Genomic DNA, 15,234 nt, shown 5'->3' with positions numbered 1-15,234 from the left:
GGGGGGCATCAGCGAAAACAGGAAGGATAGCATAGTCCAAATGACAGCCTGCCTCACGTTCACAGGGGTGTGCACCCTCCCAGCCCCCCCACCCACCCCAACCCACCCCCCAGTGCATTTCAGTTTGGGGGCAGCCAAAATGGAAGACATCATAAAGAAAAGAGGGAAGCTCTTGCCAGGCGGTAATTAAAGAGCGCTACTCAGAGACCAGACCGGCGGGTTGCCGTTAGAAGAACATAGAGGCGGGGGGGGGGGGGGGGGGGGGGGGATGAACGCTGAGCCGTTAGTGGAGAGAAGTTTGCTCCCTATCCCTTCAGAAATAACATTTGCGTAGACAGCCAGCAGTAGCCTCATCCGTCACCAGTACATACTCTTTTCGCAGAGTATTAACATGTATCTGGAACACATGGTCGCAGATATTGGGGTATTCGTACTTCCCAAAGAACATGCAGAGGGGGACTGGCATCTAGAACTTTCCCTGGGTTAAGCCAGTTTGTCAGCAAACAACTGGCAGGCAAACATGTAAACTTGCTAAGATTGGAGGCCCGACCTCTGTGTAGCCGATGTATTGACAATTGGCCGTCTGTCCCTAGAGTGCGTGTCTGTCTTTGGGCTGTATTTCAAAAAGGATTAAGTCGCAGTGCATGAGTCAGCATCTGGCAGCGGCGTGTCCTAGTGGTTGAGGCGCCGGGTTTGTAACCAGTACATTGTGGGTTCATTTCCCAGCTGGGGGGGTTCCCTGCCACTGTGTCCCCTCAGCGGGACTCCCGTTAAATAACCGGCTGTATAAATGTTAAATAAGTCATGTGTATTTATATGAAAAACATTGTTCATATCCTGACCTGATTATTTTGCGCTTTGTGTCTGTGTTCTTCCAGCAGGCTGTCCCTCCCTCTAACTACGAGATGCCGGTGTCCAACCCCAACAGCCTGATCTACAGCCACTCCGGAGGCTCCCTGGGGAACCACAACCTGCTTCCCCTGGCCCACCACTCGCTGCAGCGCAACAGCATGTCCCCCGGTATCACCCACCGACCCCCCAGTGCTGGCAACGCAGGTACGGCCCAGTAACGGTCACCGCGACAGCCTCAGCAAGGGCACTGACCTCCACAGCGGTGAAACACAGGAACAGATTAGTCAACAACAGCTACACACACGTACAGAAACCTTTAAAGAGTAGGTTTTTTGGAATGTTTTTTTTTTCAAAATTTTAAGTCAGTGTTCTAGAACTCCACTATGTTCAGTTACCAGTAGTGATTGTGACATCAACTTTAGAATCTTCAGTTATGAACATTCTAATCACATAATTGTGATCTCACACCTTGAAGGTTTAAGTGCTGATATCACAGGTATGGTCCAGCAGCTGTCACCCCAAACATAATTACATAGGTTTGTCATCAGTACAATCATCCAATCATCATCATCCTCATCTCAGAATGGAGATCACATTAAAATCTTGGGAAACACAAAGGAAGCGATAATATCAAAAGGAAAATGAATGTAATATGGATATTTATGTATTTTAATATAATCGAAGTACTATGTAGGAATGAAAATAAATGTTCAAATTTTCACATTTGTTCTATATTACACTATTGAGATCTTGAATATGATTTAATTTTTTTTTTTTCCACCAATAAGCTCTGCGAAATCACTCAAGGTTTAAAATGGTACATGTGGCTGACAAGGTTTCTGAAGTCGTCCTTTCAGAAAAGAACAGAGGATTTGAAGGGCGGAAACACAACCCCATCTCCCTCCTGTGGAGTTCTGGCCAACGATATAAGAAAACATCATCGAGCCTTCCTGGTCTTGTGGTCCGACGTTTTACCGAAAGGAAGTTAGCTTAGCTCGCTATTTAACTTCGAACATTACCCTGAGACGTCGGGCCTTATACATAAGTGTTGAGTTTCCAGTGACATAACTATAGCGCAAAAGTTTAATCCTGTTCTGGGTTTGCTATTATTGTCACAAGGCTCTGTTTTGTCCGCCGGTCAGTTTGTGAGGTCTGTGATTATCCTTGGCTTCCCTGTACAATTTGATCCACATTACAGGAGCGAAGCTAAATATGATTCTTGGCGAGGCACGCGATACCCCAAAACCGCACGGAGTCCATCTTTAGAAATGTGTCGTTTTTCTTGGACGGCGTCGCCGGCGCTACGAGGGCTTTTTGTAGAAGGCGCGGCGGGAGGAAGCCCCCGCTTCTCTCTCGCTCCCGATCGCCCGCCCTCTCTCGCGCGTGCGGACGCGCGTCGTGAGGCGAAAAGAGCACGGATTCGTCTGTCCCCCCCCCCCCGCCCCCTAAAAACGTGTTCTTCTCCTTCTCTTTTACATCCTAGGAGGCCTTATGGGTGCTGACATGACGACTGGTGCAGGCACCAGCGCCGGTAAGAAATTTCCCCCCTCCCCCTTTCACCCCCCCCCCCCCAAAAAAAATAGTATTTTTGATCAGAAACGCGGAAAGGCCTACGGCCCGCGAAGATCACGCGTTGATTTAGCGGTGTGAGCTTTCCCTCGGAGTGTTTACCCAGAATGCTGCTCTCAGATGTCCTGAGGAAGCTTTGCAGCCTGAGGAATTTCAGGTGTTTGCCAAAAAATAATAAAAAATAATAAAAAATAAAAAAAAACATTAAAATGCTGAGAAAATATGGATTTCTAAAGAAGGCGTGAGAATTCATCGTCGTGAACTTCTGCGATCCTTTAATTGTACGCTTGGGTGCGGACGCGTTGAAGACACAGTTTTTTAGTCGCTCTTTCAAACTTTCATGAAGACAGTTTAGATTAAAGGACATTTGAAAAAAAGGCTTCTGAGTACCACACGCACGCACATGTGCAGCGCCGCAGTAAAACGCGTCCGTTTTTTCCTCCGACAGACCGTGAGTTCTTTGGACAGAAACTCTGCAATTCGAGAATTTATGAGACCCTTCGCCTTTATCGCCACGGCTTTGATGTCAACCCTAAATGACAGCACAAGATGGCCGCCATTCGATGGAGTCGTTCCGCTATTTAAAGCTCTTCATGTGGTGTGACGTCATGCCAAAACGAGCGCGCGTTTGGCGGACCTCGCCGCACCGTCTTGCGTGGAACCCCCGTGCGTTTAAAAAATAAATAAAAATTTTTATTTCCCTCCTTTTCACTTTACTGTGAGGCTCTGTCTGGTAGGTTCCGTAGCATCCCGTGTGTGGACTCACGCGCGTGTTGAATCGTCGGCGTGGAGTAGCGGTCGGGGGGGGGGGGGGGGGGGGCGGGGTTGTTGGGGGTTCGCCCGGGCACAGCTGGGTCGCCCCGTCTGCCCTGCGGTCGCCGCCGTCCGACGCGGGGGTCACCCGGGGGTGGGGGGGGGGGGGGGGGGACGGGGGGCGTCCTGCCATCTGGGCTCGGCCGTCGCCCCGGACAACGTGGGCGATTGTTGCGGCCGCGCGGCGTGTCAGGGGACACGGCGGGGGAGCGCGCCTCAAACGCGGCCTTTGTCCCCCGCGGCGGCCGGCCAAACAGACGGCCTGTGTTTCCCCCGCCGCCGTTCGCCGCGGCTCCGCCGGATTCCATTCGGGCCGCTTTGTAGCGAAGCGCTGAGAACGGGGCCTGCTGATTGGCTCCGGCTTTTTTAACCCGCCGGTTTGCTGAGCGTCTCCGGTCAGTGTTCTGAGAGAGAGAGAGAGACAGAGAGAGAGAGTGAGAGAGAGAGAGCTAGAGAGAGAGCGAGAGAGAGAGAGAGTGAGAGAGAGTGAGAGAGAGAGAGAGAGAGAGAGTGTGAGAGAGAGAGCTAGAGAGAGAGCGAGAGAGAGAGAGAGAGAGAGAGAGAGAGAGAGAGAGAGCTAGAGAGAGAGCTAGAGAGAGAGCGAGAGAGAGAGAGAGAGAGAGAGAGAGAGAGAGAGAGAGAGAGAGAGAGAGAGAGAGAGAGTGTGAGAGAGAGAGACAGAAAGAGACTCGAGATCATCAACCACATGTCTGGGATCACTGAAAAATGCTCTTGTTCTCCCGTCTCACAGACAGATGTCTCATGGTGACAGAAACATGCTGTCATTCACATGTCATCCGTGTCTGTGGTTTGTCTGGAATTGTCCGAATGACCTCACGTCTGTGCTCTTTCGCTCGGTCTGTGGTCGGAAGCCTGGACTGATTTCAAATCTTGTCGGTTGGATCTTGCTCAAATTATCCCTACGTGATCCTGCCCAGACGTTGGTTCTGTTCTCATTACGCACTGGTTTGTGTGATTCCATCCATCCGTCCATTATCTATACCCGCTTACGTTGGTCAGGGTCATGGAGCCTATCCCAGCATGCATTGGTTGAGTGAGAGGCAGGAATACACCCTGGACAGGTCGGTTTGTGTGATTCCACACAGTAAATGACATTCGGATGGTATGTTCATCAAAACCCACCATTAATTGTTTATTTTTGTGAGGACGCCCAGAGCTCGCTGACTTCCACGGGCCACTGCCCTATCAGAGACCTAAACGGTGCAGTCTGTTTACTACTGGTGAGTTTTTATTTTTTCAACGAGCCACCCATCCGGGACCAGGCTGCAGGAGTGTCCCATGGACACTTCCTGTCGACACGCTTCCGGCAGACCTGCCCTCGCCCTAGCGTTTCCTGTAAGGTCCAGTCTTTTTGGGGAGTAGTTCCTGTCCCGGATGCAGGTACCTCCTATCCCCTCGTATGAACTGTAATCCGTTTTCTTTTTTGTTTTTTTTTACATCGGTAAGTGTGTGGGTAATTTCAGCGAACCCTCAGGTTTTCATTCGATTCCGCCTGAATTGCACCTGGTGTGCCCTTTTACCATTTTACTGAAATTGCGATGTTTTTATCCCCTATTCTAAGAAAAATAAGTCAGCAGGGTTGTTTTCATCGCATACGCTCTCTGAAAAAAAAGGTACAAAAAATGCCTTAAAAGGTACAAATGTCACTGGGGTGGTACCCTGTAGGCAAAGTTGTACCCCTACCCAGCAATACACAATACATTTGTGCCTTTTTTGCTTGTAAAAAGTACTTATTAGTACCCAAATAGAACGTGACTGTACCTTTCAAGGTACATTTGAGAAATTTGTTCCTTAACTCCCTGACCCCAAGCACTTAAAAAAACAGTTTCCACTTGCTTTTTCACTACTTTCTGCATGAAAAGCCGTACGACTTGTGGCAACACGCAGCAGAGACATGGATTGTAGCATTATTTGCAGGGTACAAGTGCACCATCAAGACTGTGTATCAAAACTTATAGTAATTATTTATGGTATACACATAGTGTACGTAAAAATGCAACTTTTATTTCGTTTTTTCAGTTGCCCGCAGTTAAAGATGAAGCCTCAACGGAAAGTTTGTGTGCACGGAGAATTGGATGGAATTGTCCGTTAGACCACAAGAAAAATCTGAAATTGTACATCGAGTGCGCACTTGCTAACCGCACCTGTTTCAAGCAAATGAGGAGAAGTGAAGACAGGGGTCTTCTATGTACGCTCGTCTGATTCACAAGTGACTTGAACTTACCCGGCTTGTAGAATACAGTGTAGGTGCATTTCAACGTGCAAAAATATCATTTTGTTTATCAAATTAGCAGATCTTTCTTTTTTTGAACAGCAGACAAATCTTATCTAGATAACCTCAGCATGCTTACTTCCCCAATTCAAACGGACAAGTGCATCCTCTTCGCAACTGCGTTCCACACTACAGACTGTGAGAAGAATATGCCTTCTAAAGACACACATGCACACCTACACACACACACACACACACGCGCGTGCGCGCCAACACACACCACCATTAGACGTCCACTGGATCATCACATAGTTTTTTGCCGGTTAATTGGCTTACCTTTTTTTTAAAATAAAGCTGGCTATACCTCACAACGGCTCAGTTTGTATAGCAGTACAGGTCTGAGACTCAAAAGTGTAATATCTGCGCTGTTTCTCTTCCCTGTTTCTGTTGGCCTTGATAAGGGTGAGCGGAGTGCTGTGAAAGCCGAGCGCTTGACCTGTCGGGTCCTTCGCGACACAAGGTTGAGGTTCAGTGCGTAGGTGCTGCGTGTGCCGCACCATATCTTAAGCACTCAGTATGCACTTGAGAATTAAAAGAAAGAAATAGGCACGTTAAGAAGAGCAGACCCAAAATCGGTTGCCATGGTTATCGGACGCCAAAAGGTGAGCGAACGGCTAGAAGGGGCGAAGCGATTTAAGCCGGACGAGGACCGCCGCCGCTGTCCCTGTAAGACGTCGGCGGCGGAGAGGGGCGCGACGGCGGGGTTGGAGCGCTCTGCGTCCGAGACGGCGAAGAAGCGAACCCCGGCTGTTCCCGGAGGCGCCGGGGAAACCTCCAGCTGTGCGAAGTGTCGCGCGGAGACCGCCTTTTAAGCGCAAGCCGTTAAGCTGCACTCCAGCGCCTGCAATCTCGCAGCGCAGCGTGCCGCCACCGCGCCGCTGCGGTCTTCCAGGCGTCAGGCGCAGCGGGGGGCCCCGCGGCTGGGAGCGAGGCTGAAAGCTTTTAGGCGGCCATATTGTCCTAGGTGTTTATTTTCAGTTCCCGAGGTCAGTAGACCTTCAAATCAAGAGCCTTTAAGAGCCTTGATCCGCTCAGTGCTTGTCCTTAACCTTTGAATATATATCAAAGGGCCAGAGGCTGAGACTTTACTTTTGAAGCTCGCTTCGTAGTCCTGTTTGGAGATGTTGCTATAGCGGCAGTGCGGTTGGCTCCGGTATTGGTCTTTCATTCAGGTCATTGTAAGTAAATGGTACCCATGTGGTCAAAATAGGAAGTCGATTTTTTTCTCACAAGAGCATAGTCACAATTTTTTTTCTTTGTCTAATGTCTCCCCATGTGCTCCATAGGTGGATCATTCAAGGACAGTTTGAGTCACGTCACGGGGGGTATTCCACATGCTTAGTAATCACACACTGTGATTGACAGTCCAAGGGTCCCCCCTTTACCCTACTGCACAGTCTCTAGCTAATTTTTCCAAAATGGAGGCACAAAAACTGCACTCCATTGCTTTAAAGCGCTTTTCCCAAACCAATAGATAGTCAATGGGTGACATCACAGTCATTTCGTCTAATTTGTTTTTACAGTCTAAACTAGATATATACAATAAAGACTTTTTTGTAAGCCTTCACAAACATTGGTTTGGCAGGTTATTTTTGTCATTGCTGAGCTCACCAACTCCCTTTGCAAAGAAAAATCACCAACGCCTCCCATTCCTTCCCAAGTCAAAGTGAAGGACCGATGTTGATTGAATCCAGGCTGTAGGCCAGCAAACCCCCACACGGGCCCGCGAAGCCGCGCTCACATTCATACGCGGGAGAGTGAAAGGCCTCGGTGATTGCCGAGCGCGTTGACTGCTCACCCATCTGCGCGACGGCCAGGACCGGCGCTTCAGCTGCGCCGGAGCCCGCGAGAAGGGGCCCAATCGCGCATCTGCGCCGACACCAGGAAGCGCTTTACAGCACAAAGGCGCCGCGCGCGCGCGGTCCCCGCCCACGCGAGCCCTCCGTGCCAGTGCGGCTGGCGGGCCCTTGTGTCCCTTTTGACTGCGCAAATTGTCGCCGTCGAGCCTTTCATTTCGAAAACAAAAAAAAAACTGCCGCCTTTTACGTTTTTTTTTCTTCTTCTTCTTCTTCTTCTTTTCGCCGAGTTCGCCAATTAAATCGCGGAGGGGAAGAGACATCTGTGATTCATTCTGCCCGAGCATGTGATTAGGGAATTCATTTAAAGCGCAACGTGTAATTCCAGGCCCTCTTTTAAGCGGGGAAAGGCCGGCGTAGCGCTCTGGCGCTTTAGCCGCAGAAAGCCGGGGGCTTTGACTCCTTGAAAACGCGCGGCATCTTCGAGGAGGGAAATGACGGCTCCGTCTGCACAAGCAAATTCTGCTTTACGAAACTGCGAGCTGGAGGAGCTCAGTTTAACCCTTTGAAGAGCACGTTTTTTTTGGAATGTTTTTTCAACATTCTATATCAGTGTCCTAGAACTCCATTTACCAGTAGTGGTTGTTGCATCAGCATTAGAGTGTGCAGTTGAGAACATTCTAATCGCATATTTGTCATCTAACGTCTTAAAAGATTAATGCAGTGGCTCTGTAGCAGTGACCCACAAGCCATCCATCCGTATGTTTATCATTTACATGGAATGACGGCACCATAAAATGTTCAGCGTTAAATAAACTCGTACAGAGTACGTATGGTCCCTGTTGCACTCACACGTACTCATAAGTACATACTCTTACGAGTTGAATTAACACTGGACATTTTACTGTGTGGCTTTCAAAACCACAGTTGAGGCTTTCCTTATTTAGATTTGCACAGCTTGCTGTCTGGATCACTGGAAAATGGCAGCCCTTGGGTCCTACAACCAAATAACAGACAGAAACAAAACAGAGATTGTACTGTACACTTCCACTTAAACAGCAAACGGTTAGAGTCTTTAAATAGCTCGACTATAAAGTTTTTTTCCCGCCCCTTTTTTGTCATGGCAACAAACATTCTCATTCACATCGTCAGCGCCGAAAGGAGAAGGTCCAATTGAAAGCGGGCGAATTTGGGCCGGCCTCGCCCTTCGAAAAAACTGCACTGCGGTGCCCGCATCTCGATTCACAAAACACCTGCTCCCCCCCCACCCCCACCCCCACCCCCACCCCCCCAGAAAAAAACAAAACCACAGGGGGGAACAAGTGAGGCTTCACTCTGGGTCTCGAGCGATCACGTGACTCGTCTAAAGATAGCTAAAGGAGCGCGAGCGCCGTGGGCCGCGGAGTTTCGCGAAGGGGTGCCGGTGGCGCTGTCGCACCGCAGAACTTGCGTGCAGCACCCCCTGCTTCCTCCTTTCAGTCGCGGTCGGCGAAGAAAGCGCGCTAATGCTGTGTAGCGCGTCCGCAGTTTCGCTCGTTCGCTCAGTTAGCCTATCGAGGTGGATGCTCTAGCAGACGCTTAGCCCCGCCAAACCACAGCCGCCGTTGCGACTTCTTCAGGCTCCTCCGTGACATCAAGGCATCAAAACCGTTTGTCTGTTAGTTCGAAGAGAAGCAGAAAAATACACGAGCGAAGAGCGGTTTGTCAAAACATGCTATTACGTGCGTCCCCGGGCATGGTTTATTGCCATTCCGCTTCTTTAATTGTGTGCTGTGTAACGGTGGATGTCTTTTGTACAATTGATTTGGAGGTCTGAAGCAGCTGTAAATAAAATGCGCTTTTTGAAAATTCCCACGCCTTGGCTGCTTGTCTCAGGAAAGCTCCATTTGTTCTTAGGAGTTGTGAAGTTTTTTCTACCCACTTCTTTTTTACGAAAGTGACCAACTGCAGTGTTTTTCATCATTCAGGGCTGATTTTAACAAACAACATAGAGTTCTGTGTGCACTTATCTACCATAGAACTGTGTGTTTGAAAAGAGAAGAGTGAATCTCATTGTATCTCCCGTACAAGAAAATGGGTAAAATAGTGTGGTGGAGTTATACACACAAACACACACACACACACGTAAGTCAATGTGTGAAAGTGGTAAGGCTTTTCGATGCATTTGAGATGTACCCAGGTTTTCCCCACAGTGCAGAAGTCTTACTCTTCCCGTCTCTGCTTTCCTCCCTTTCCCTCTCTGCAGGAAATGGGTATGGGAACCACCGCAACTCTCCCAGTCTGCTGGGCTCCCCGGGAAACATGAACAAGAACCTGCAGGCCAAGTCCCCCCCACCCATGAACCTGGGAATGAACAACCGCAAGCCAGACCTGAGAGTGCTTATCCCCCCCGGAGCCAAGAACACCATGCCCTCCATTGTGAGTTTCTCTATCTCTCTCTCTCTCTCTCTCTCTATCTCTCTCCTCTCTTCTCTCTCTCTCACATATTCACACCCATACTCCTTTGTCTTGTTTCTCTGTCTTTCTTTCTACATTCGTTCATACACATCTGTCTCTTTCACCCTTCTTTGTTCATCCTTTCTCTCTCTCCCCATTCCATTTTATTTTCCATCCTCTTTTTGAACATTCCTTCATCCTCTGTCACTTTCTCTATCTTTCACTCTCCTCCCCATCTCTCTCTTTTTCTGATAGGACACTTCATCTTCTTCTCCTCTGTTTGTTCCGCCTCCTTTTTTGTTCTCTCTCTTCTTTGTCTTTCCGTCAGCTGCTGTGTGCAGGTCTTTCCATTTAGAGGCTCTCAGCCTGAACAAGTTTCGTTTCTTAGCATCAGATTCAGTATATCTGCTCCTTGTAGTGTTCATTCCATCTACGTAGCCTGCTAGCCCGTCTCCTGATGTAGTTTCACACTCAGAAACGTGCCATCCCTAGAGCCACGCCCATCCACACCCTTACACCTCACCCCCAACTACCGATGACACTAATTTCAATTTATTACCCCCCCCCCCCTACCCCCAATGCCATCAGTCTGAGGATGTTGACCTGCTATTGGTAAGTGGGACTGCCTCTGGCTGGTAATGTAGTCGGACAAATAGGATATCTAGCAAAATCCACCCCATCCTCAACTGGGTGTCCAGAAAGATCATTTAAGGACAGTCTGAAATGGAACCGAATCAGTACTAGCTGTGCTCTTACAAGAGGCTAAATTGGAGGCTCATGATCAGGTTAATGTGGTTCACATTTTGACGATGTTGCACTCTCACAAGAACTGAGGGAGACCCCTAGTGGCGCACATGGATAAATGCATGGGGGGATGTCATCTGTCCTTTGTGATCACTGCATTTATTTTTCTCCCTCTCTTTTATAACAGATTCACAGTAGCAGTACAACAGTACATCGCACATCTGTTTTCATTTTATGTATTTATTTGTTCAAAATAAGAAAAGGAGAATGCAGCCAAAAAAAAGGGAGATGTTTTTTGTTTCATCCAACCGCCATTACTCCCGGCTCCTGCCACAATGAAAGAACCCTTTCCCTTGTTACTGATCCTGTTGCCAAGGAGACCATGATGCAGGGGTTACTATAGCGACAGCTGGTTCTCAGAAAGGGGGTTGTAAATGATAGGGTTGGCAGAGTTCGGGGGGGGGGGGGGGGCGCACGTTAAAATATTCATTTCGAGATGTATATATATATCGTGTTGATTCCAGTCCAGTTCCTACAGGCACATTTTAACGTCTTGATTAATTTACAAATGCGTGTTTGGTCTTTCTTTTTTTATTTATTACAGAACCAGAGAATAAACAACTCGCAGTCCGCTCAGTCATTGGCTACCCCCGTGGTTTCTGTAGCAACGCCCACCCTGCCCGGGCAGGGGATGGGAGGATATCCGTCATCTATCTCCACTACGTACGGTACTGGTAGGTATCGCTGACCTCAGGAAACGGGCGTGCGCACGCGCGGGCGCGCGCCTTCCTGCACGCGAGAGGCCGCAGCCTCTCTCTTACACAGCAGGGTCGATGAAAGCCATTAGCGGCTCTGCGCTTTGCTGGAGCACCGTGTATAATGAGTATCCAGCATGCGTAGGCTAAACGGACATATGTTCGGCGTACGTTCAATATGACCTACATCAAACAAATGTAAACAGTGTATTTTTTTATATTATACATGCAATTGTACGCGTTTGATTTTGTGTTTATTTGATTGATGCAGGAAAATAACTTCATTTTGATTCGGTGTTCATTTTATTTGAACACCTGAGAGAGGCGTCTTAAGAAACTGTTGGTTGGGTGTGCAAACCGTTTGTGTGTTTTGTGACCGGATGCCTGTTGCATCGTGCACAATGCCCTTCCCCTGAGTTAATTTTGCTTGGCAGATGCTGCCCCAAGATCATTTTAATCTCGGGAGACAGAAGTGACAATTCAGATAAATCCATCCTTACCGTGTATCAGATACTGTACTCAAATAGGCCAGCTGCGCTCGGTGTGGATAAATCAGCTGTAATGACAATCTGCCAACAGAAGATGGTGCTATGTGGTCACGGCTTTTTTTTTTTTTGGTCGCCCGCACTTTGTTACATTACATGATTTAATTCCTTATTTGGCGGACACCGCACATTAACACAGGTGATTTGAACGGCTTTTCCCCTCGAATTTGGAGCTGCTGAGGTTAAGTGCTGGGCTCAAAGGGACAACAACGGGTGCGGGGGGAGGGGGGGGGGTTTACCTGGACGCACAAATCCTGTAACCCCGAAGTCCGGGGCTATTGCTCTAAATTAGCGCTGCCGCTCTTGTGAAACGGAAAGGGGCGATATTAAGTTATGACCAATTGCGCTGTAGCCGCGGAGGCCCGCGCGGGCAATGGACTCCCACTCTCCCGCACCCTCTCCGATGCTACGGCCTCCACCGCACCGCCTGTCTCTCAGAAATGGGTCAAATACTTTAACCCTTTAGACACCGGTAGAATTCTGCACATTACTGACATTGTTAAAACAATTTTTTTCACCTATATTCAGACAATTAAAAAAAACTGATGGGATGTCTTTTGTATTTTTTATTTGTTAATTTTTTTATTTGCCAACATTCTTTCAAACCCACCCATACAGTATGAGAGTGCTACTAATATACGGATGTAAAATATATTCAGATATTGCAATACTTCTAAATATGGGCACATATACAAATTATTGTCATTTTTAGATAATCCAATATGTTTTTTTTTGAAGAAATATACTGCTGTAAAATCTATTAAACACAACATTATCAACGATGTCCACACATTTAGTACATTTCCGTAAGGGCAGCTGTGCTGTGTGTAATGGATGTAAGGGGCAGAAAGTGATGGAGTGTTGTTTCCTTTACAGAATACTCGCTCAGCAGTGCAGATCTGTCCTCCCTGTCGGGCTTTAACAGTGCCAGTGCCCTCCATCTTGGCTCCATGACCGGCTGGCAGCAACAGCACCTGCAGAATATGCAACACTCAGCCCTCGGCCAGTTAGGGTGAGTACACACACACCACACACACACACACACACACGCTCACACACACACACACACACACACACACACATACACACCACCCACATGCACTCACACACACACATACTGTACACACACACACAAACGCACTCACACACATATACTGTGCGCACGCACACTCCTACACACACACACACACACCCATGCTCCTACACACACACATACACACACCCACGCTCCTACACACACACACACACACACACACACGCACACCCATGCACACACACACACACACACACACGATTACACACAGACACACACACATGCTCATGGAGACATATGCAAAGGCTATAAATAAAAGGCTCATATAACTGCCAAGGCTTTTTCATTATGCAGCTTTAAGAGTGTGCCCTAAATTGACCATATTATCAAGTGATTATTTCTTAGGCTCATTCCATGCTACGCTTTATTCTCTGGGTCTCCATGGGGCCTATTTCCAAACCTCTTACTCTTTAAAACACAGTATGTGGCCAGCTGAATTGCCATATTGTCTCTACATATTGAACAAAGGACTTTAGGACAATAGCACAATTTCAGGTTTTCAAATACCTGCTTCCTCAAATGAGGAAGACTGCAGGGCATTTAATATCAGCTCCTGACTTAAAGTAGACTAATTTCAACATCACCAGACAGCACATTTCTGTCATTTTCTAAATGCAGAATGAGCCTGGCCTCTTTCTGAAGAGGGAGTCACTCCTTAAACCCTGAGATTTCTCTGATTTTCAGCGGACCTGGCAGGCACAGTTCTGTTTACGTGTAATTGAGTGTGCGTTTAAAGTTGCAACTGCATTGTACATGATACTTGATCTGTATGAGAGCGTGCATGCGTGTGTATGCGTGTGGGAGCGTGGGTGCGTCTGTGTGCACGTGCGAGCGCGTGTGTCTCTGTACGAGTGTGTGTGTGTGTGCATGCGTGTGCCTGTGTGTGTGTGTGTGTGTGTGCGCACGCGTGCGGGTGTCTTTCCTCATCCTGTAACCACGTTTCCTTTCCTCCTACAGAAATTGCACTAGCACTCACTTATGTCAGAGTTCAAATCTCTCCCTGCCTTCTGCTCAAAGCCTGCACATCAAGTCCGAACCTGTTTCTCCTCCTAGAGATCGCACCAGCAGCACGCCGGCGGGCTACGGGCCCCAGCAGGCCCCGTCGCGCCAGGACTCGGGCCGCTCGCCCGTCGACAGCCTGAGCAGCTGCGGGAGCTCCCACGAGGGCAGCGACCGCGAAGAGCACAGGAACGAGTTCCACTCGCCCCTGGGACTGGTGCGGCCCTCCCTGGACGAGCGGGAGAGCCCGTCCGTCAAGCGGGTGCGCCTGTCCGAGGGCTGGGCCACATGATAGGCTCCTCCCCCAACCTTCCCGCCCACTCCTAAACCCCCCCCCCCCCCAAACCCCCACCCCCCCACCCGCAATTACCCCGGCCCCCCCCCCCCCTCGCCGTCTTGCGCGGTCGCCCGCCCCCCAGCCGGACCCGCCCCCTCTCTCTCTCTCTCTCTCCCCCCCCCCCAAGGCTCGTTCATTGGGGAGATCTCCCCTCCTTTTTAAAAAAAATTTAACTTTAAATATTTTATTATTATAATTTTTTTTTTTTTTTTGCAGAGTGTGTGTGCTATACATATTACAGTGGGAGGGGTTGGGAACTGGGGGGAGGGGTGTGGGGAAAGGAGAGGACGGGATTGGATGATGTCAGGGTGGGGATGGGGTGGGTGGGGAACTATGCATTTTTTTTGTGCTGTGTGTGGATAAAAAAGAAAAAAAATCACATATACATACATGTATATACAACCATGTATGTATATGTGTGAATATAAAAAAGAAATAAACAAAAAAAGTCAGGTACTCTGTTTTGTAAAAATACTTACAACTTGCCTCAGTGATATACCGTAAATAAATGAATGAACGATAAAAATAAAAGCATATATTGCTGAGTTTAACAGTGTAGCACTTGAGTTGTACAACTAATACACGTGTACAGATTTGCTTTGATTGCTACCTACCCCTTTTTGCAGAACTCCCTTGCAAAATGTATGTTACTATAGATAATGTCATGTTGCAGGTTCAACGTATTTATGTAAATAGAGGGTTGTCGAAGGGGAGGGGGGGAGGTGGGGGGCAGGGGCAAAAGCCGCCAGACTTTGCGGACTTATTTACCACAAACAAAAGAAGAAAGCTGTTATGCAACGTTTTGAAGGATTGTACAGGTTTACCTGCAGACCCATTGATGACACAACCGAGCCCCCTATTACCCTAAATGAATATTATACTCCCCTTGAAGTATGGAGCTTATTAATACCAGGATTACCAAAAGGCATTCAATAGACCATGGACCATACTTTTACTGAAGAGCCATGTTAGTAAATTCAGAGAAATCCGGGTCTTGCATTA

At 48.3% G+C, this 15,234-nt stretch overlaps 1 protein-coding gene across 7 annotated transcripts in view; it reads left to right on the top strand.

The window, feature by feature from the left end:
* mef2cb (myocyte enhancer factor 2cb) overlaps positions 1-14,238 on the top strand; it is an 80,146-nt gene extending 65,908 nt beyond the window's left edge. For 3 of the 7 annotated variants that reach the window (XM_035379258.1, XM_035379255.1, XM_035379256.1), the window contains 5 exons: positions 879-1,056; positions 9,569-9,741; positions 11,108-11,237; positions 12,680-12,815; positions 13,854-14,238. In XM_035379258.1, coding sequence (XP_035235149.1) covers positions 879-1,056; positions 9,569-9,741; positions 11,108-11,237; positions 12,680-12,815; positions 13,854-14,187 — 951 coding nt within the window. In that variant the 3' untranslated portion in view covers positions 14,188-14,238. Of the gene's footprint in view, positions 1-878; positions 1,057-2,335; positions 2,384-9,568; positions 9,742-11,107; positions 11,238-12,679; positions 12,816-13,853 lie in introns of all 7 variants that reach the window. The other 4 variants (XM_035379259.1, XM_035379257.1, XM_035379261.1 and 1 more) reach the window with 3 other exon arrangements.
* Positions 14,239-15,234: the final 996 nt, after the last annotated feature.

Source organism: Anguilla anguilla, chromosome 10 (genome assembly GCF_013347855.1).
Source record: "Anguilla anguilla isolate fAngAng1 chromosome 10, fAngAng1.pri, whole genome shotgun sequence".
In the NCBI taxonomy this organism is placed as follows: Eukaryota; Metazoa; Chordata; class Actinopteri; order Anguilliformes; family Anguillidae; genus Anguilla; species Anguilla anguilla.
Note: the sequence above shows the minus strand (reverse complement) of the source record. Positions and strands in the feature narration are given on the sequence as shown.